The sequence below is a fragment of the Natrix helvetica genome (assembly GCF_964273705.1).
Source record: "Natrix helvetica genome assembly, chromosome: 1".
NCBI lineage: Eukaryota > Metazoa > Chordata > Lepidosauria > Squamata > Natricidae > Natrix > Natrix helvetica.
In genome coordinates, this window is record NC_138548.1 from 175,131,579 (window position 1) to 175,152,766 (window position 21,188).

At 40.9% G+C, this 21,188-nt stretch overlaps 1 protein-coding gene across 2 annotated transcripts in view; it reads left to right on the forward strand.

The window, feature by feature from the left end:
* NAB1 (NGFI-A binding protein 1) overlaps positions 1-20,926 on the forward strand; it is an 82,307-nt gene extending 61,381 nt beyond the window's left edge. The window contains exons 5-8 of one of the 2 annotated variants that reach the window (XM_081939053.1): positions 2,406-2,522; positions 16,561-16,702; positions 17,556-17,705; positions 20,494-20,926. In XM_081939053.1, the coding sequence (XP_081795179.1) occupies positions 2,406-2,522; positions 16,561-16,702; positions 17,556-17,705; positions 20,494-20,585 (501 nt within the window). In that variant the 3' untranslated portion in view covers positions 20,586-20,926. The remainder of the gene's footprint in view (positions 1-2,405; positions 2,523-16,560; positions 16,703-17,555; positions 17,706-20,493) is intronic. The other variant, XM_081939052.1, reaches the window with a different exon arrangement.
* The last annotated feature ends 262 nt before the right edge of the window (positions 20,927-21,188 follow it).

Consider the following 21,188-nt stretch of genomic DNA (forward strand, 5'->3'; position numbering starts at 1 on the left):
CAAAACGGTGCCTCCAACTCCCATCCCCTCCAGCCGGCGCAATAGGATACCATGGTCGATGGTATCAAAAGCCGCTGACAGATCTAATAGGACCAGGATAGAGGAACAACCCCTATCTCTGGCCCTCCAGAGATCATCAACCAACGCGACCAAGGCCGTCTCCATGCTGTGCCCGGGTCGGAAGCCAGACTGGCATGGGTCTAGATATTCGGATTCGTCAAGGTGTCGCGGGAACTGCTGTGCCACCACATTCTCTACAACCTTTGCTAGGAAGGGAAGGTTGGAGACTGGACGATAATTAGCTAGCTCCATCGGGTCAAGGGAAGGCCTCTTGAGTAAGGGCCTCACCACCGCCTCTTTCAAGTAAATAACAGCGGGCCGCGGAGAAGGAAGGTGGCAAAGCCGGTGAGAAACAGGGAAGACAACTCCATTGCTATGTTTAGGGGTTCATGGCAGCCGCCGCCCCCCGCAGCTGGGGGAGCAGTTTTAACTGCCAGTCCCGCGCAACAAAGAAGAACCTAGCCCTTCCACCCATTGAAGACGGGTGCAAGACCCAAGCCTTCCCAAAGGCACGGCATTGCCAGTTCCTGGTGAGGCGAGACTCAGCTGCCACCTCCACACAAGCCGCACGGGGAGGGACTCTCGCTTTCAGTCCCATCACATTCCCTTCCGCGCCTGCGCGCTAAGCTAGGCGAGTCTGAAGTACAGTACAGCATAACAGCTTCAGCACTCCTCTGCCACCTCCCTTGCCTCTTAGCAACCCCTGCCGCCCCCCTTGCCTCTTAGCACCCCCTAAGTTGTCCCACCCCGCCAGGGGGCGGTATCGCCCACTTTGGGAACCACTGGTTTAGATCAATGTTCAAAATAATACAATGGCTCCTTTTAGGGTTAAGGATTGCGGGGGGGGGGGGGGCTGTCAGTGTTTAAAACATTGCTTTAGTTACAAAGTTTTTGAACTGGATTCAGTGAGAGTAGAATAGAGCCTAACAAAATTTCTCTTTGGTACCACTTTAAAGATATTGCAAGAATGTTGTCTATTTTTAATTCTAGCAATTTTCTATCCCCCACCCTCCAAAATAAATCTCCTCTTTGCCAATTTACACCTTCTGCCCAAAGCAACTGGCTGTTTTTCTTCACAAGTCCCTCTCCTGTTCTTCCCGGAACTCGGTTCCAGTTGCTCTGACCTCTTGTTTGGTTCGGACCCTTTTGGGGAGTTTCATTGTCTCCGGGCTCTTGTCCATCTGTGGTTTCCTTCAAGACTTCAGTTCGTCCTATAGATCAATCCTTCTTCATCGATATTATATGTATATTTACGATGACTTGTCTCCAAAGGTGGAAAGCCTGCAGTTTTCCTAGCAGAAAACATATTGGGTGTTATACCAGTTGGGGTCAATGACATCATCACCACAAATGCAGTACTACAAGAGATAATCAGCATAGTATTCACTAGAGAGTCGTGCTTGCTATCCATTTGAAGAGGCTCATTATACCTGCTTCAAGGCCCTTCTTGAAATTCCAACAATCAGATCAATTTTTGAAAGGCTGCTTGGCTGGTAGAACGAAGCCACGAGGTTCCCCCCCCCTTATAGGCTCTTACTAGTCCAGCTATTGCCCTAAAGAAGGATGTTTAGTTCTTTTACTTTTGCTTTCAGCTTAATTGGTATGCTTGTTTCACCTTCCTTGGTGTTTTCAAAAATGTTCTCCTCTTTCTGCATTGCTCAGATATAAAGATATATTTGTATGGCTATTGTATGCCTCTCTCTCATCATCTTATTTTTTTAACCTTTGCAATAACTCATTGGTACAGGGAGTCCTTGACTTATGACCACAATTGAGCCCAAAATTTCTGTTGCTAAGTGAGTTTCCCCCCATTTTACTACTTCTCTTGCCACGATTAAGAGAATCACTGTAGTTGTTAGTCAAACTGCTGTTAAGCAAGCTGGTTTGCTTATTGACTTTGCTTGTCAGAAGGTTGCAAAAGTGAATCATGTGTCCCTGGGACACAGCAACCGTCATAAATATGAGCCAATTGCCAAGCAACTGAATTTTGATTATGTGACCATGGGGATGCTATAATGGCTGTAAGTGTAAAATCTTACGATTTATATTGCTTTATTTAGCATCCTAGTATGATTTATGTTGATTGCTTATTTAGTATCTTATGACTATCACTAAGTGTTGTATCTTATGATTTATGATGAATGTATTTTTATGATGACTACGATCATGATTTATCACTTATTGCTTGTATGTACACTGAGACAAATTCCTTGTGTGTCCAATCACACGTGGCAGTTAAGAATTCTATTCTAGAGCTAATATAGGGAACTGGTTTTTTTCTGTGTTACAAGTGGAAAACTTCTGCTGTATTAAATGCTTCTTTTCTCCATCTTCCATGTTGGTAGGTTGGCTTTCCTGATTTCCAAGATGCCATCCAGAGTTTTTATCAAGAGGATCCAGTCAAACTACAGCAAGCATTGTCAAAAGGGAAGTGTGAAGACCTAGCAGCGCTTGGTTCCCAGGTAAACAAATGATGTGCCATGGGGAGCCTGATTGCAGGTAGTCTGGCAGACTTACAACTGCAATTGAGCCCCAAATTTTCATTGTTAAGTTAAGTCAGTTGCGCCCCATTTTATGATCTTTTTTGCAACAGTTATTAAGCCAATCACTGCAGTTCTTAAACGAATCGTATGGTTGTTAAGCGAATCCAATTTCTCTCATTGACTTTGCTTGTCGGAAGCCAGCTGGGAAGGTTATACATGATGATCACATGATCATAAAACTACATGCCAGTTACCATGCGCCTGATCCTGCAGCCACAGGGATGCTGCAATGGTGATGTGTCATAATTATTTTTTTCCAGTGCCATTATAACTTTGGATACTAAATGAATGGTTATAAGTTGATGACTCCTGTTCCTTAATGGGACACTTCTTTCTTTAGCAGGATATTCTGTCATAGAGCTGTACAAAAGATTTCAAAGTAATTGAAATCCAAAATAGCTCAGACAGGGCTGTTTTGACTCAGAACACCTACAGTGTAGTCACAATGGAATCAGTGTGTTTCTGATAAAATAGTAACAGCTGCTTTCAACTTAAAGCAGAAGAGTTTGATCTTTGCGCATCCCTATTATTCCCTAACCCTACAGTTTTTTAAAAAAAAAATCCTTATGGTCGGTTATTCCCAATGTAAGTATATAACTCATACAATTATTCTGTCTTTTTAGAAAGACGATCGGTTATAACTTTTAAATTGAAAGATGGGGGAGGAATCCTATCTACTGAAGCCGAGGGAATGTTTAAATGCCTTTCATATTACATTTGGACAAAAAGGAAACCTATTAAAACAGACGTGGTAGGAGGTGAACCATTTTAGTCTACCGTGGCGAAAACTCTGAAGGAGTTTGGTATGACTTTTTCCAACTAACACATTTGGTTAAAAGGCAGAAGCTTTCATGCGCTGCAGCTCACAGTGCATCTGAAAAAGTTGGCTGTTACCAGATTTTTTTTCTGATTTATTAAAACGAGTTTCCGTAAATTGTCATATGTGCAAATGAGAACTCGCTTATTAGCTTTTCTTGTCATGATGAAAAAGTCTGCAGTGAGATCAAAAAGAAAAAAAAAAATACAGGTAATCCTCATTTAAGGACCATTCACTCAATGAGCATTTGAAATTATGATGGCACTGAATGAGGACATTATGGCTGGTCGTTGAAATTGCAGCTATTGTAACATTCCTGTGGTAATGTGAGTGGAATTCAATAACTTAACAACCGGCTCACAGTTATAGTGGTTACAGTGTCCCACAGTCACATGATCATCATTTGTGACCTTCACAGCTGGTTTCCGACGAGCAAGTCAATGAGGAAACCAGCAGGAGGTTGCAAATGGCAATTGTGCGATATTGGACCTAACCACCACAACTGGAACTGTTGTCAGAAGTTGGCATAGCCACCTGATGTCATGTTTTACTACTGTGTCACTTAGCGATAGAATTGGCAGTCTCAATAACTGTTGTTAACAGAAAACTAATTTACTTGCTGTCATCTTTATAGAAGTAATGAGTAACTTGAGGGGGAAAAACATGAAAATCTGGAATTCTGTAGTTCTAACACCCACAGAAGCTTAATTTCAAAATTGTGTCACATTGAAACTTCATAATTCCTGTCCAGCATTGTCAATTTCCATAGCACATGCTGTTGCAAAAAAGTGAAAGTGTGATTTAAGTGCTTTAAAATCAAATTCTTTCTGTAAATTCTGCCAAGGGCCAGGGGCTGGACTAGAAGACCTCCAAGGTCCCTTCCCACCTTATGATTCCATAATTCTAAATCAGAAATGATTGCTACAAATTCTTGAAGAGATTTAAGTTCATCCTTACTTAAGGACTTCAGAGTTGGGAAATGGACCAAATTCCCAGCTGCTAGATGTTCTGCCTGTCCCAGAGATTTAGCACCATCATACATCTGTTCTATGGTACCTACATTCATAGTTGAAACCATGGACTCCCCAACTCTAAATTTCCTGTCCTGTATAGCAACTGGTGCCATTAATTTTCACCTGCTTCTTCCCCTTTACTCCAGTTTCATGAGCTCTCCAGTCTTGTGGGGTGGGGCAGCATAAGGCTTCGGTAAAGTCAGGGTTGATGTAAAGTGATCAAACACAAAACAAGTAAACAACTGTGCAAAAGCAGGACAATTCTTCCTACTAGCCAGGTTGAAAGTAGCCTATCAAATACCGCAAGAAGATTCTCTTTTTTCTTCTGATTAATCAGGTATGGAGCTGCAATGAGGCGTAATTGGGAAAATACTTAATTTGGAGCTTGGGGATTCTCTGAAAATCAGTATAGCTGAAAATAACTTTCCTAACAACTCCAGATGGGAGGGAGCTGTAGAAGATCAGAGACATGCACACGAGATCCAGCCTTCTAATTTGGGGACATCTCTTTGGCTGTTTTTCTGCCTGCAGAATTACTTCTCTTTTTATCACCTTAATTTGACACCACCTCCAAATGTTGTGACAAACCATTTGTACCAACTAACTGTAACATGATTAGAAAAAAGTTCAATGAGAAATGGATAAAATGTCACATAAAATGCATTAATAACTTTGAAGTTGTTTGCATTTGTAAAGTTCCTGGCTTTTCCTTTTCTTTTCCTTTCCTTTTCCTCATTTGATGACGAAGTGGATTAGATGTGTTTATTTAGCTGTAATTTGAAGGGTAATGGTATCAAATAAGAGTGTGGTTGAATTGTTTAAGCCTTTCATATTACTTTTCTGCACCTTCTTGAAGCATCTATTTTTATTTATTCATACATCAATTTATGAGACTGTTAGAGCGTGCAGTTTCCCCCCTCTGCCCTGTCCACTTATACCCTATTCATTTTCCAAGTGTATCCCAGCCTTGATTTCTCAGAAATACAAAACATTAAATAAAATGCAATCCAGGATATGTGTTACTGTGGGCATATAATTAGAGCTTAATATGGCAGTTAACACACAGTTAATATAATAGGGCTTATACCTGAATAAATATATAGAGAAAATTGCTTTTACTTTCTTTGTTACATTTATACTCACCCCAGTCTGATGAAAATACTTTGAAAGGGAACAAACTGATCCTGCTGCAGCTCCTTTCTGGATTTTTGAAATGTAAAACAAAATGCTTACAGGTTCAGCTGACCTCTCTGGTTTAATAACAAATGATTACAGTACTCCATGGTCTTTCTTTGCTCCACATTCTTTCAGCCATTCAAATCTAACCATCTCGGATGAATCAGTTGCAATTCAATTGTGGGGATGATCATATGTCCAACCAATTTCTGATGTACAGTCCTCATTACGTGCATTGTTTAAATGGCAAAATTAGGAAGGGGTCTAGTACTATCCTTGGTGCATTTGTTTATTTATAATGTGCATATGCCACTCCATTTTTTTTTATTCTGGGTGGCATGTGAAATAATTAAACAATGAAAACAACATAAGCAGGAAAAGAAAATTACATGGCAGCTCTTAATCTTCTTATCTGGGGGGGAGGCCCATGAAAAAACAATGAGTTAAAACATTGCATTCCATGTCCCTCAAAAGGTACACTGATTAGATAATCTGGAATCCTATAGAGCACGGGTATCAAACTCCCCACGTCACGTTGCCATCACGTGATGTTTTTCCCATTCACAGAGCTGGGGTGGGCATGACGCATCTGGCTTGTGGGCCGCCAGTTTGACACCCTGGTATATAGTAAGAAGAAATGGATGGAAATAAGAAATCAATAACTAGCCACTGCACTCTTCAATAACTAGCTATGTGATGGCATTTAGCCAACCTGATCTTGAAAAGTTAAGCAAGATTGGACTTGGTTTGTACTAGAATGGGAGATCATTAAAAAAATATGACAGATTGGCAGTTTGAAGGAAAAACAAAACTCCTGGAAGGGATAACCAAATTATTGTGCTGTTGCATAAATATATGGACATGTCCATGACAATACCAGCAGCTGAAAGGATCTTGCTTTTGTGAAGAAGAAAAGCATGTCAAGTCTTTCAGCCTGCATGCGGTTTGAGAGATTTTGACCTAATGTGGGTGTTCGCTCACAGGCTGTGTTGTTAAAGTTTGACTTTCCTGCATTCTAGACAAAGGAGGATCTTGGAGAGAGAGGCTGAATTCAGTAGAACAAGCAAAATTGGAGGAAATTTGCTGTTGTATCCTATTGTGTTCAAGGGATTTTTTTTTTACTCCTAGCAACCACATAGATAGAGTTTCTCCATGACAATCTGTCTCCAACTTGGTCTTCCAGTGGTGCCACTATAATTGAGTCCATCGACTTTTCTTCTGGTTGTCCTCTTCTTCTCTTTCCTTGCCAGCATTAGAGCCTTTTCCAGAGAGTTCGGTCTTCACGTAATATGTCCAAAGTAGGATAATTTGAGCCTGCTCATTTGTGCCACCAGTGCAAACTCTGGGGTTGTTTGTTCAATAACCCACGGCTTGCTTTCTTAGCTGCTTAAGGTATTCTCAGGAGTCTTTCCCAACACCAAAGTTTAAAAGTGGCAATACTCTTCCTATCCCTACTTTATGTATTCCTTTTATTCTAATTTATTTATTACTAATGAATTACCATGTTTCCCCGAAAATAAGACAGGGTCTTATTTTCTTTTGACCCCCGAAATAAGCATTTGGCCTTATTTTCAGGGAGGTCTTATTATTTGTGAGGCACAGGAGGCAACAAGTGTGGTCACCTCATGGCTGCTGCTGTGTTGCAGTATTTTCAAGGAAGGCTTATTTTGGGGGGAGGGCTTATTTTAGCACATGCGCTCAAAAGCCCGATTGGGCTTATTATCCAGGGAGGTCTTATTTTCAGGGAAACAGGGCGGAAACAGATTATCCTAACAAATTCTTATTAAAAATTCAATTTCTGTCCTTGCCTAATCCCATTTTGTATACTTTGTCCTTTTACATAAAGTCAGCAGAGACAGTGAAGATGGTTTACACACTGGTATAGAATACAACTATACAAGGAATGTTTACATTAAGTGGTATCAGTGTCCATTGCAGAAGAGTTTACATTACAGATACATTTCTAAAACACCTCGATAAGGGATATATACCTAATATACCCAGAATTATACAAATGCGGTCATGAAATCAAATTACTCCTGGCTCTTTAGTTCAAACATGCTTTTCACATTCTTCACAAAACTGTTGCCTCTCAGATATATGGGCTTACAGTTTCCAGATCCCATGAAGGATAGCGCTCACAAAGTCTTATTAGCGTTGTTCACAGCATCTGGCAGGGAGCAACTCAAGAGCTGCTGCTTTCTATCTTTAGAACGCAATAAAATATCTTGGGTGGGGAGTTCCACATTTAATGCTATGAGCAGAATTGCAAAAACTCCATGGTGCCAGGGATGTGTTGATTTAGCCTGTTAGGTTTAATGTGGTTGTGGTTAGAAACTGGATTTTTTTTCATTCCATTACTGTGTATTTGTTTTCTATCCATTTTCCTTCCAACATTGTGTGTCTCATTTAAATAGGCACACACTGGTTGTTTTCTTTTCAAATTGATGAACTGTTCCTGTAATTAAAAATAGCACTATTTAGAATATAGTATTCTCTCAGCTCTGTTCATTTAGACTATATACTAACAGGTTCTGTGCCCTCTTAATTATATTTTCCTTGTAGTCCATAAGGCCTGTTTCTTTATTCGGGCAAATTTTGTGCTTTATTATTATTCACAAGTAAACTGTCGTCCTACACTTTTCAGAATGACAGATTGTTGAGATTCTTTTTTTATTATTATTATTAAGTGGATAGTACTGTATCCAGAAATAAAGTATGAGTGAAGTGTTGTCATTTTTCCTATGGTGGTGGTGGTGGTGAATTTTAAACATAAATTATTAAAATCCAATGATCCTTTTGAAATGATCCTGTGTGTATATACACAGAGAGAATATTTCAAGAGCAGTAACAGAATCTGATTAAAATAATTATTTAAAGAACAGAGAATTATGTCATGAATTACACCAGCCATATTTTTAGAAACAAAACTAAGTTAAGTAAACCTCAGATGCTTTAGAATCAGTGTAGATTATTATGCTAACGTGGCATATTCTATTAAGAAAAATAATGATGCTTATTGATCAACTTTCAGAAGTGTGAGGATGGATATACCCCATCAGGATGTGTGTGTATGTGTACACTTTTGAGAACAGGCAACAGAATTTCATTTTTAACATATGCCAGTGTGCCCACACCAGGCGACTCAGTGGCTAAGACGCTGAGCTTGTCGATCAGAAAGTTCAGCAGTTTGAATCCCTAGTCAGTGTAATGGAGTGAACTCCTGTTACTTGTTCCAGCTCTGCCAACCTAGCAGTTTGACAGCACGAAAAAAGGGAAGTAGAAAAATAAGGACCACTTTGGTGAGAAGGTAACAGCGCTTCATTCGCCTTCGGCATTTAGTCAAGGCAGCTACTTGACCACGGAGACGTCTTTGGACAGCGCTGGCTCTTCAGCTTAGAAACGGAGATGAGCACGCCCTCTAGAGTCAGGAATGACTAGTACATATGTGCGAAGGGAACCTTTACCTTTTAGTGTGCCCACAGTAAAAAATGACAATAAAGGTTACCTTATCTTATTTCTAAGCAGTACTTAGGTTTTACTTTAAAGAGAGAGGGGAATGCTTTCAGGAGAGACAAAGGACAATCTGATTAGTATTGAGAGAATAGTCAACAATTAACAGAGAATAGTTAACAATTTTAATTGGATTACCTGATATCTTCAACATATTTTGGCTTTTGGCTTTCATAATTTCCCCAAGACACCAGTTTGTTGTTAAGGCAGCAGGCCAGGGACCATAAGTTTTAGTTCTATCTTTGGCACAGGGCCGGCCAGTGACTTTGGACCACTCACTTTATCTCAGTCCTAGAAAGAATGCAACAGCAAACCACTTTTGAAAAATAATGCCAAGAAAACTGCAAGGCAGTTGCCAAGAGTCAGAATTGACTTGAGAGTGCATGCATACGCACCCACACACCCTAAAGAATCAAGTTGTTATTTGGTGGGATGCTTGCGCATTGATCTTAAATGGCTTCTGGAGATTGAATCACTTTTTAGCACCCTTGACAGGTCCATGATTCCCTAATTAGTTTGCTTCAAAAATACATGCCCTGGTCATTTCTAACTTGGAAGAGCTATTGTGTGTGATACTGCAGAAAATTTGTCTTATTGTAATCAGAGGGCTGCTTTGATTCTCAGTGACCTTTAGAGCTTTGTGCTTAAATGATTATTTTCCTCCCATTTATAGCCGTGGCTTTAGATCACATGAAGGCACTTTTTCAAAATGCCTTTTGTAGGTGATGTTAAACAGCTGCTAGTAATGAAAAGTTCCTTTTGGTATAGATTTCTCTGTTGTGGAATTTTATTTATTTACTTATTTGATTTTTATCCAGCCTTTATTATTTTTTATAATTAAATCTAGGACATCTCCAAGGAAAGGTTTCTGACCTTTCCTCCCTGATTGGCTTTTCAGTGCCATAAAATTAATTTAATTTTCCAATAATTAATGTTATCTCTTCAGTTTTGTTTGTCATTTATGTGGGATTTAATGTTGCATCTCATTTTATACCATGATCATTATTATTGTTGTGATGATGATGATGATGATGATGATGATGATGATGGTGGTCATAAAGCCAGCTAGATGTTTACAGTTGAAACTCGAAAAATTAGAATATCGTGCAAAAGTTCATTTATTTCAGTAATGCAACTTAAAAGATGAAACTAATATATGAGATAAGACTCATTACATGCAAAGCAAGATAGTTCAAGCTGTGATTTGTCATAATTGTGATGATTATGGTTTACAGCTCATGAAAACCCCAAATCCACAATCTCAGAAAATTAGAATATTACATGCAATCAATAAAACAAGGATTGTACATAGAACAATATTGGACCTCTGAAAAGTATAAGCATGCATATGTACTCAGTACTTGGTCTGGGCCCCTGTTGCAACGATTACTGCTTCGATGCGGCGTGGCATGGAAGCTATCAGCTTGTGGCACTGCTGAGGTGTTATGGAAGTCCAGGATGCTTCAATAGCGGCCTTCAGCTCTTCTGCATTGTTTGATCTCATGTCTCTCATCTTTCTCTTGGCAATGCCCCATAGATTCTCTATGGGGTTTAGGTCAGGTGAGTTTGCTGCCCAATCAAGCACAATAATCCCACGGTCATTGAACCAGGTTTTAGTGCTTTTGGCAGTGTGGGCAGGTGCCAAGTCCTGCTGGAAAATGAAGTCAGCATCGCCATAAAGCTCATCTGCGGAAGGAAGCATGAAGTGCTCCAAAATCTCCAAAATGCGTTGACCCTGGACTTAATGAAGCACATTGGACCAACACCAGCAGATGACATGGCTCCCAAATCAACACATACTGTGGAAACTTCGCACTGGACTTCAAGCATCTTGCAATGTGTGCCTCTCCGTTCTTCCTCCATACTCTGGGTCCTTGGATTCCAAATGAGATGCAAAAGTTGCTCTCATCAGAAAAGAGGACTTTGGACCACTGAGCAACAGACCAGGTCTGTTTTTCTCTAGCCCAGGTAAGACGCTTCTGACATTGTTTGTTGTTCAGGAGCAGCTTGACAAGAGGACTACAACATTTGAACCCCATGTCCAGGATCTGTCTGTGTGTGGTGGCTCTTGATGCACTGACTCCAGCCTCAGTCCACTCCTTGTGAAAGTCCCTTTTGAATGGCCTTTTCCTGACAATCCTCTCCAGACTGCAGTCATTCCTGCTGCTTGTGCACCTTTTTCTTCCACACTTTTCCCTTCCACATAACTTTCTATTAATGTGTTTTGATACAGCACTTTGGGAACATCCAACTTTTTTTGCAATGACCTTTTGAAGCTTTCCCTCCTTATGGAGAGTGTCAATGATGGTTTTCTGCACAACTATCAGGTCAGCAGTCTTTCCCATGATTGTGATTCCTACTGAACCAGACAGAGAGACCATTTAAAGGCTCAGGAACCCTTTGCAGGTGTTATGGCTTATGATGTTTTCATCATCTGTCTCCATCACGTTCTGGAATCTAAGATAAAAACACATTCTCTCAAACTCTATTTTCATTTGTTGGGTGTCAAGTTCTTTGTTTCCCCTCTGCACGCCCTCTATCCCTCCCTTCATCTCAGCCGCCCCATCTTCCAAAAGATCCAGTCTCTGTGAGTTCTTATTAATTTTATCCTGGTTCTCTTTAATTTCTTCTTTCATCTCCTTCAATTGTCTCTTTATTTCCTCTTGTCCCTGTAAAAGTTGTTGTAACATTTGATGAAGCTCCAGGTCTGTAGATTTAGGTTGCTTGAAGGCTATTAACGTTGATTGTGTGCTAGGACTGGAGGTTGCAGATGTTGGGGCTGAGGCAGCAAAGCCTGACTTTCCAGGAGGTGGTCTTTTAGATGCCATTGTTTATAAAATAAAGAGTCCAGTCAGTATAAAGAAGGATCAGTCAGAGAGATAGAACAGCCAAGAGAGTCCAGGAGGCAGAGAGTCCAGGCACGGGGGAATTTTCTAATCACCCTGGCAAAAGAGCAGTCGTTTTTCACTCCAGGGGGTTCAGAAGCAAACAATCCACAAGAAAATTATCCAGGTAGCACGGAGACAAAGACCGGAAGCCTGAAGTTAAAAGGTGGAGTCAAGTCTCACATCTCATGAAGACAACAGAAGTGTGCCATCTTGCCCTGCCAGCTTCGGGTATTGAGGCAACAAATAAAGTTTTCAAAGTTCAAAGTTCCCAGGGCTTCAAGATCTCATTGTCTTAAACCTTAAAAGTTTAAATCTGAAAATCCATTTAATAGGGGTGTGACATCTTTAGTTTGGCTCTCCCCCTCCTCCTTCCCTTGGGGCTGAGAGCTCTCTTGTTTCCAGCCGCTTGTCCAAGGGGGGGGGAAATCCCCCTCCCCTCCAGCCACACCTCTCCAATTCAAGCCAAAAGTTCAAGTTTGCACAGCAGACAGATTTTATAGTTGGTAATAGGAATGAAGGGAGTCTACACCTCACCGCTCCGCCGCTGCATCCTTCAGCTTTCTTTTTTTCACTCCGAACAGCCTGTCAGCGAAGACGCGCCCACGCGCCCTCCGATCCGCTCCCCGGTGCCTTGAGCGCGCAGGGGACCTCCTGCCGGCCGCCGCCGATGCAGGGATCCCCTGCGATGCCGCCCCTCCGGCAGGACGCCTCTACGGGGCGTCCTGTGCCCCCCCAAGGAGTGGGGAAGCCCACCGGGGAGCCAGAGCAAGCAACGAGTTGCCCGTCGCCGTCAGCCGCCGGAACCGGAAGTCCTGATTAGAGCTAATATTGAGCCTAGAATATTGCACCTTTTCAAAATATTCTAATTTTCTGAGATTGTGGATTTGGGGTTTTCATGAGCTGTAAACCATAATCATCACAATTATGACAAATCACAGCTTGAACTATCTTGCTTTACATGTAATGAGTCTATCTCATTTATTAGTTTCACCTTTTAAGTTGCATTACTGAAATAAATGAACTTTTGCATGATATTCTAATTTTTTGAGTTTCACCTGTATATTGAATTTGGCATTATTGTCCGGCTTTAGAGTCCTTCCAAAGGAATTGAAATAGGCAGATGTTGTTTAATAATATTAAACATATTGTCCCAGGATGTAAGCTATTAAAGTAAAATTGCCTTTTGTAATTGACTGATGGGAATATTGTCAATGCCAGGTGTTCAAGTGGTGCTCCAGATGTTGTAGGATTGCACCCAAAGTGCCCATTGCTATTAGTACTATCTTTGCTTTTTCTTGCTGCAGTCATTTTATTTGCAGATCTTTGTATTTTGTGATTTTTCTCAAGATTTTCTATCTTTTTCTTCTCTTCTGCTGTCTTTTGTTGCTCCAGCATACACCATCCAGACTATTTTTCTTTCTTTTCAACAATTGTTAAGTCTGGGGTGTTATTATTATTACCATATTGATTTATTTTGTGCTGTCAAATCATTGTCAACTCCTGGCAACTGCCTAGACAAGTCCCTGCAATTTTCTTAGCAAGGTTTTTCAGAAGTGGTTTGTCATTGCCTGCTTCCTAGGACTGTGAGAAAAGGATTAGCTCAAAGTCACCCAGCTGGCTTCATGCCTCAGGCAACACTAGAACTCAGGGTCTCCCGGTGGCTAGCTTGAAGAACGCCAAGGTATTTGTAGTGATCTTCTTCATCCATCCTGTTGATGTTATTTCCATAGGACATCCTAATTCCTTCTGTATTCACCATTTTCCTCTATTGATGGGAAGGGTGGCACATTTCTATAGTCCAAAATCCACCGTGGTATATTGGGTATATATTTGGACAGTTTTAAGCAGAGATTCAATTTCAGACGCTGTTTTTCCATGCCGCTTTGGATCTTCTGTGTAAAGGAGGGGAGATAGCCTAGCACCGTGATGGCGAACCTATGGCACGCGGAGCCATTTGTCAGGGCACGCAAGGCGCTGCCCTGTCAGCTGGCCAGCGCGCATGCGCACGCTGGCCAGCTGAGTTCACCTTTTTAAAAGCTATTTTTCGCCTTCCCCAGGCTCCAGAGGCTTTATAGGAGCCTGGGGAGGGCGAAAAGAGCCCCCCGCCCCCCCCGGAGGCTTCAGGGACCATCCCTGAAGCCTTTGGAACGCTTCAAACCACCCTCCGAGCAAACCGGAAGTGACTTCCGGGTTGCTCGGAGGGTCGTTTTAAGCGTTCCAAAGGCTTCAGGGACCGTCCGAGGCTTCCGGGTTGCTCGGAGGGTGGTTTTAAGCACTCCGAAGGCTTCAGGGAAGCCTCCGGACAGTCCCTGAAGCCTCTGGAGGGCCTCCGGGGGGCTGGGGGAGGCTCTTTTCGACCTCCCCAGGCTCCTATAAAGCCCCTGGAGCCTGGGGAGGGCAAAAAAATGTAAAAATGGGGGGTTGCGCGTTGTGCGCGCATGCGCACTGGGGGGTCGCGCGTTGCATTATGGGTGCGGCACGCTGGCACTCGACCCCCCCTGCGCTCCCCCCACTTGTGGCACGCGAGCCAAAAAAGGTTCGCCATCACTGGCCTAGCAGATGTTTGACAGCCAGGTCATGAATTGTTCAGTATTGTTGACAGAGGAATCAGTGTAACTACAAACAGTAGTGGTGATAGTGAGCCTTTTAAAAAATTTCCTTTGTTGATGTTAACCTCTCCCAATCTATCACCATTTTCTTCCATGGTGCTATTGATCTTTGCTTCTGATGTTTCTGCTGACTCCTGTTAACTTCTAATCATGTGATTATCCAGTCATGTGGCAGAGAGTCGAATGTCTTCTTGTAATCAATCCAAGCTACCTTTAAGTTAGTCTTCCTTCTGTTAAAGTTTTCCAAAATCATTCTGTCGATTAGGAGCTGATCTGTTGTCCCTCTGCTGTCTGGGCTTAGCTGCATAAAGCATTGCATTGTTTCTTCTTTGTCAGGTGTTGGTTGATTTATTGCACTCTCCCTGTTGTTGAATTAGTAGAAACATTTCTGATTCAACTGAAATTGGAGATTCTGCCTATACTGTGCGGTCTGTTGATTTTCTTGGCTATAGCTGTTATTTTCTGCTTTATTATTTCCGGAGCTCCTTTGATCTTGCTTGTCTCTAGGTGATATTTCTTGATTGGATAATCACTGGTCCTCTTATTCTTCAGCTTTTCTTTCATCTGTTCCAGCTTGTTTGCATCTTAGCATATTGATCATATTTTCCAACTTGATCTTTTGGTGGTGCACTGCTTGATTTTTTCCCCGTTTTTGATTTTGCGTCCAAAAGTATTCGGTTAAAACTATGGTCATGCTATTACATTAGTTGGCTTGTTTCTTGCAAAGTGCTGATGCTTTTATTTAATACTGCATTACAAGTAGTCCTTGACTTACAACAGTTCAATTAGTGACCTGTTACATCGACACTGAAAAAAAAGAGACTTATGACCATTTTTCATTTCATTTCATTTCATTTATTAGACTTATAAGCCACTCCCTCTCCTCGAAGGGACTCGGGGCGGCGTACAATAAAAATACGTATCACTTATTACCATTGCAGTATCCCCATGGTCATATGATTTGACAACTGACTCACTGATGATGGTTGCAGTGTCCCGGGATCACCCAAATACCTTTTGTGACCTTCTGACAAGCAAAGTCAAAGGGAAAACCAGATTTGCTTAACAACCATGTTACTAACTCAACAACTGCAATGATTCACTTAACAAAAGGGGACAAGAAAAGCCGTAAAATTGATATATTTCTCACTTAGTGATATAAATTTTAGGCAGAATTGTGCTCTACCTGTATGGGCATTTTTTAAATACTTGTAGGAGCGTTTTTTTTTAAACAAGCTTCAGTGCAAGCAAATTTTGTTATTTTTGTGCTGTTCTAGATGCTCACTTTTATTCTTTGTTTCACTTCCTATGATTATTATTATTAAATTCATTGCACAAGCATCTTTTTAGTGCAATAGCATATATATGACTGTTCCTTAAATTCACAGGTCTTTTGTCCTGCCCCAATCTGAAGAGTTTAAATAACATGCAACTAACTAAAGCCATTTTGACGTAGTGGCTAAAGCACAAAGCTAGAAACCAGGAAATTGTCAATGCCAGTGCCACAAAGCCAGCTAGGGTAGGCCTAGTCACTTTCTCTCAGTCCTCCCCCACCCACCACCCCAACAGTGTAAAAAAGGAGAATAAAAACAGGAAAGAAATTCAACTAACATCCAACCAATTCACCGCAGGTGGCCGCTAGAAACATTTAATCCTGGTTAAAAGCATGGCAAAACAGCAGCATTGTTTTAACAGGTTTATGAGATGCCAGAAAGGAGGTTTGAAAATGGTTGAGTGTTCTAACGGTTGGAGCTTACTCTTTGATTCCTCTTGCTTTTGGAGATCCTCAGCAGAGATTCTGCCTCCAGTGCTGCTTGTCAATCTTTCAAAGTGCTTGGCCATGGCTGTGCTGTTTTTTAGGCTCACTATTTCTGTTTGGCAAGTTGCTGGTGGTACAGTATAGTAATTCTGCTTTGTGCATACATCTCTGGTTCATTTCAGCCTGAAAAGATGATGGCCAAACAAATGGAGTTCCTTTGCAACCAAGCTGGCTTGGAAAGACGACTCTCCACAGGTCTTTACAGGCAAAGTTCAGAAGAAAGCAGTCCCAATGGACTGACGCCAGATCCTCTGGACGGACAAGGTACTGTTGCTTTTCCAGGCAGATATTTGCCATAATGCATTTCTTTTACAGTTAGCATTTTGAGGTAGATGCGGTAGTGATACTGTTACTATTATTATGGTTGATTGAAGTGTTAATCAGATGTTTAGCGTGGATTTGGCATTTTTATCCACCTGTCAAATCCTTCCCAAGGACCTGGGATTGGCAGATGTTATTTGATGATGTGAAAGATATTGTCCCAGGATGTAAGCTTTTCCAAGTAAAGCTGCCTTTTGTAATCAATTGATAATGATTTTTGTCAATGCCAATGAATGGTATTCAAGTAGTGCTCCAGATGTTTTGTGCTTATTGGTACTATTATTATTATCCCAACTTTTTAATTTATAATTCAAGACAGCAGACATGCCTAGTGTTCCTACCTCCTATTTTCCCCACAATAAAACAGCACTGTATTATATCATACAGTACAGAAATACCTCTGTATATAGAATGGAATTAAGAGTGATTCAGAGGGCACAACTGATTTTCCAATGTCCAACCTTTGCCTTAGGAAAAACAAGTTGTCTGAAGTTTATGATTTAATTTATTCAAAATGCTCTAGAGGCAAAGTAATTACAATTGTTCCTATTTTGTGTGTTTATACATACATCCTATTCCCAAGTGCCTTAATTTGTGGGTCCCAGGCTTTTGATGACTATGGACTATGTGGTTTGGATGAAAGTCTTATATTATGAAGAAGCAAGCAGAAAATAATCACTTGTGTAAATAACATCCATGTGATGCTACTTACAATGGGCTTGTCTCTTGGAAGGTAGAGTTGTTCCATTTCTGTTATAATATGCACATGGTTTACACCTGTGCTGATATCTTTTAGGTGAAAGGCCTTTAAATCTCCGTATATCGGGTCTATCAAACAGACATATGCCACACATTTCATTAGATGGAGAAGCTCCTGGAGTGAAACCCCTTTGCAGTGATCTGAGCCGACAGTATGCTGGCGGTGAGGCAAAATCACAATTGCCAGGTAAAGATTCCCCCCCCCCTTCATGCTGTATCTTGAATATTCTGGGAAACATATGTTAAAAATAGTCTATAATTAATTAACTTATAAATAGGTAGATTTGTTTGGATTGGGACTCCAACTCCCATAACTGCCATCCATAATGGTGAGAGAGGTCTCTTTCCGACAATCTTGTGCAGCTTAATGATGTTTTGTACCTGATTGATAACTACCTAAGTAATATCATATCCACTGATACTTAGCATGCTCAGAATCAGCCTTTTAACAGGGAAATGTGTGGAATTCCAGAATTATAAGATTCCAGCCCATTCTTGCATCAGTGGCTCTAATGGAAGGGAAGGCATATTATAACTGGCATTCTCACCATTCAGCAGGTTTGTTTAAGTAAATGTTGGCAGGTGTAGAAAAGATTTCAAAGCCTTAAATATAAGAGCTACTGTATGATCAGTATCAGATGACCATGCTATCTGAATTTAGAAGAAAGTGCCCCTGAGTTCCTTTATGCCCAGTAGGCAGCCTTCTAGACAACACAGTGTATATATTTTGTTAATTGACAGACATTATTTGCCAATGTTAGCAAATAGATACCCATATCTGCTGGTGCTTCATACCTTGAAATCCAATACCAATGCTACTGTTTTCAAAATATTGCCTTTTCTAGCATTATTATATATTAATTATATATTATATATTATAATTATATGTTTAGAAAAAAGAAAATGCACTCTTGAAAGTTAGAACTGGCAAGACTGAGTTAATTACTCTTAATGGAGAGTAGAAAGATTGATTTTATTCTGAATAGTTAAAATGTTGCTTCAGTCCAGTGCTTCTCAAATAGCGGGGCGCGCCCCCCAGGGGGGGCGCAAGGCTCCATAAAGGGGGGCTCGTTTGATCGGAGCGGGCGCTCCGGTGCGTCTCCTCTGCCCACTTTTGTTCCGCCCTGGCGGCAGGGATTGCCCGTCAGGATCGCTGAGCCCGCCCGCGTCTCTCTTCCCTCAGCCGCCCCTTCTCTTTCTCCTTCTTCCGACCGCGACTCAAGCCTATCCATCTCGGGCAGCCACAAGTTTCCAAGGCTCCGTGGTAAGGAAAGGCGAGAGTTTCCAAAGCTTAGAGCGCTCCGGTGTTTTATCCCGCTCTCCTTCCCTTTGAGCCCCGCTGCAGAGAAGCTCGTTGAGGGAGCCAATCGGCGAGCATTTGGTTGGCATAAAAGTCAAAAGCCTCTGCGGCTCCCTCCCTCCCTAAGTCGGCGGTCATCCTAAGGACCACTTGGACAGTCTTCGCATCTGGGATGCATGGGTCTTTCCCACTGAGACGAGCAGGTGTTGTTTCTAGAAATCACTGCGTGCAGGATATATATGTGTGTGTTTGTGTGTGTATACATGCACATGCAAGTGTCATTTCTTCAGTGTTATCACAGAAGTGAGTACACCCCTTAACATTTTGTAAATATTTAAGTATACTTAAATATTTACAAAATGTTAAGGGGTGTACTCACTTCTATGATACTCTATATATAAATATATGTATGTATATGTTCTAGCTGTGCTCCTTTAAATCTTTTCTGCTACAGTTAATAAAGCTATTCTTTGTTGTAAATTGATCCACATTTCTTTCTTTTTTTATTCTCTTATACGTTAATAAGGATACAGTGTTATGCAGAGGTGTACTTATAACAATTTTATAGACAAATTATACTATTTACAGTCGCGCGGGGGGCGTGAAATGTTTTCTTCTTCCTAGGAGGGGCATGACAGAAAATAATTGAGAAGCACTGCTTCAGTCAATGCTTTTGGAGCTTGAAAACTTGGCTTATAGCACTGTTTTTATCTTGGCTTCCGATTATAGTGGTTTTAATATTTTTAATATTGTTATATTGTATTTGTTTTTTATTTGAAATTTGCTTATTGCATTTTGGTGATTGTTGTGAGCTGCCCAGAGTCATATATGTGAGATGGGCAATTATAAAAACCAACTGAATGGATAAATAAATAAAAATGGTTGTTTTTTATACAAAGTGAGCCAATTTAAGCTGCCTTTGGTTATGAAGGAATCTGGAGCTGTCATCTTTAAATCTCACTATCATTGTAATCTTTCCAACCATTTTAAGACCTCAAGTTAGAAGTTTGGATGTTTGCAGTTTTCACTACCAGGACTTGTTCCTCCAAAGACCTGAAGCCTAAGTTTTAAAGGTCACTGATTCTAAGAATGTGCTGTGACCTCTTTGGTCATAGAGGTACCATATTTTTCAGAGTATAAGGCGCGCCTTAGTTTTGGAGGAGGAAAATAGGGGGAAAAAATTCTGCCTATCAGGTATCCATCTGGCTAGCATCCTTAATCTGGTCAGCTTCAGCACATATGTTTGTTGATTTTGAGTGCGGGTGCTTTATATCTCCTAGTTGGGGATAAAAACAGCTTCTGAAGCACAGCTGATCGTGGGAGGAAGCACCAATGAGAAAAGCAGGCAAAGCACGGAAGATCGCTTCACTAGTTAGCGCCTTATTAGGACTGAAAAAAGATTAGAAAAAGCTACATTCGGAATATAAGATGCACCCATATTTTCAGCCTCTTGGGGGGGGGGAGAGAAAGTGCATCTTATACTCCGAAAAATATGGTATCTGCTCCTTTTCTCTCATAGTATCTCCACCATGGTAGTTTTAATATGCTTCCATTGTTTCGCTACTACAACGTAGTAGGTAAGATGCTACCATGGTTTTATATGCTAGCCATTGGTTACCTTGACCATTTGTACTGCTTTTCAACAATACTAATTTATTTTTTATGGTTATTGCAGAAGGTCTTGGCATTTTAAAAGATTTCCCTCACTCCGCTTTCAGCAACTTCGATCGGAAGGTCATAAAAACCGAGCCAGAAGATACAATATAGACCTACTGCTGTTGGAAAAGAGCTCTTTCCAGATAAAGCTTTGAATGGAAAACAAATCAAGCCTTAATAACCAGCGTTGCCTCATTGAAAAAAAAAGGGATTTCATAGCCAAAGCCTAAGAACTGGAACCAGTCGTAAATGAGGAGCTGAGAGACAAGCGAAACTGCCGCAGAAGCAGCAGTGGGTGCAAACGTGAGAAAGGAGATTTCTAAGTGGGAAAGGCTCACAAAGTAATACTGTGGGGCCTTGTTATTTAAGAATGTATTATACGTTTGAGTAACGTAATGTTTTTAAACAAGTGTCACAATACGTATTATGTCGAGTAAAGGTGGCTGCCATTATTTTTACTTGAAATGTCAGTATCTACTTTCAATAGTTACAAGTCCAATTTTGTTTTTTAAAAAACAACCTTAGTTTAGGTCATGGGTAGAGAAAGGTGTAAGACACTTAAACCGCAGGTTCGACATGCTTATTTTTTAAAGTGAAAAACAAAAGCAATTCCATAAAATGTTATAGGAATATAGCATTTCAAAGAGCTGACTGTATTATAACAGGCATTTTTATGCTCGGTGTATAACATTCTCAGAGACTTCAGGAATGTCT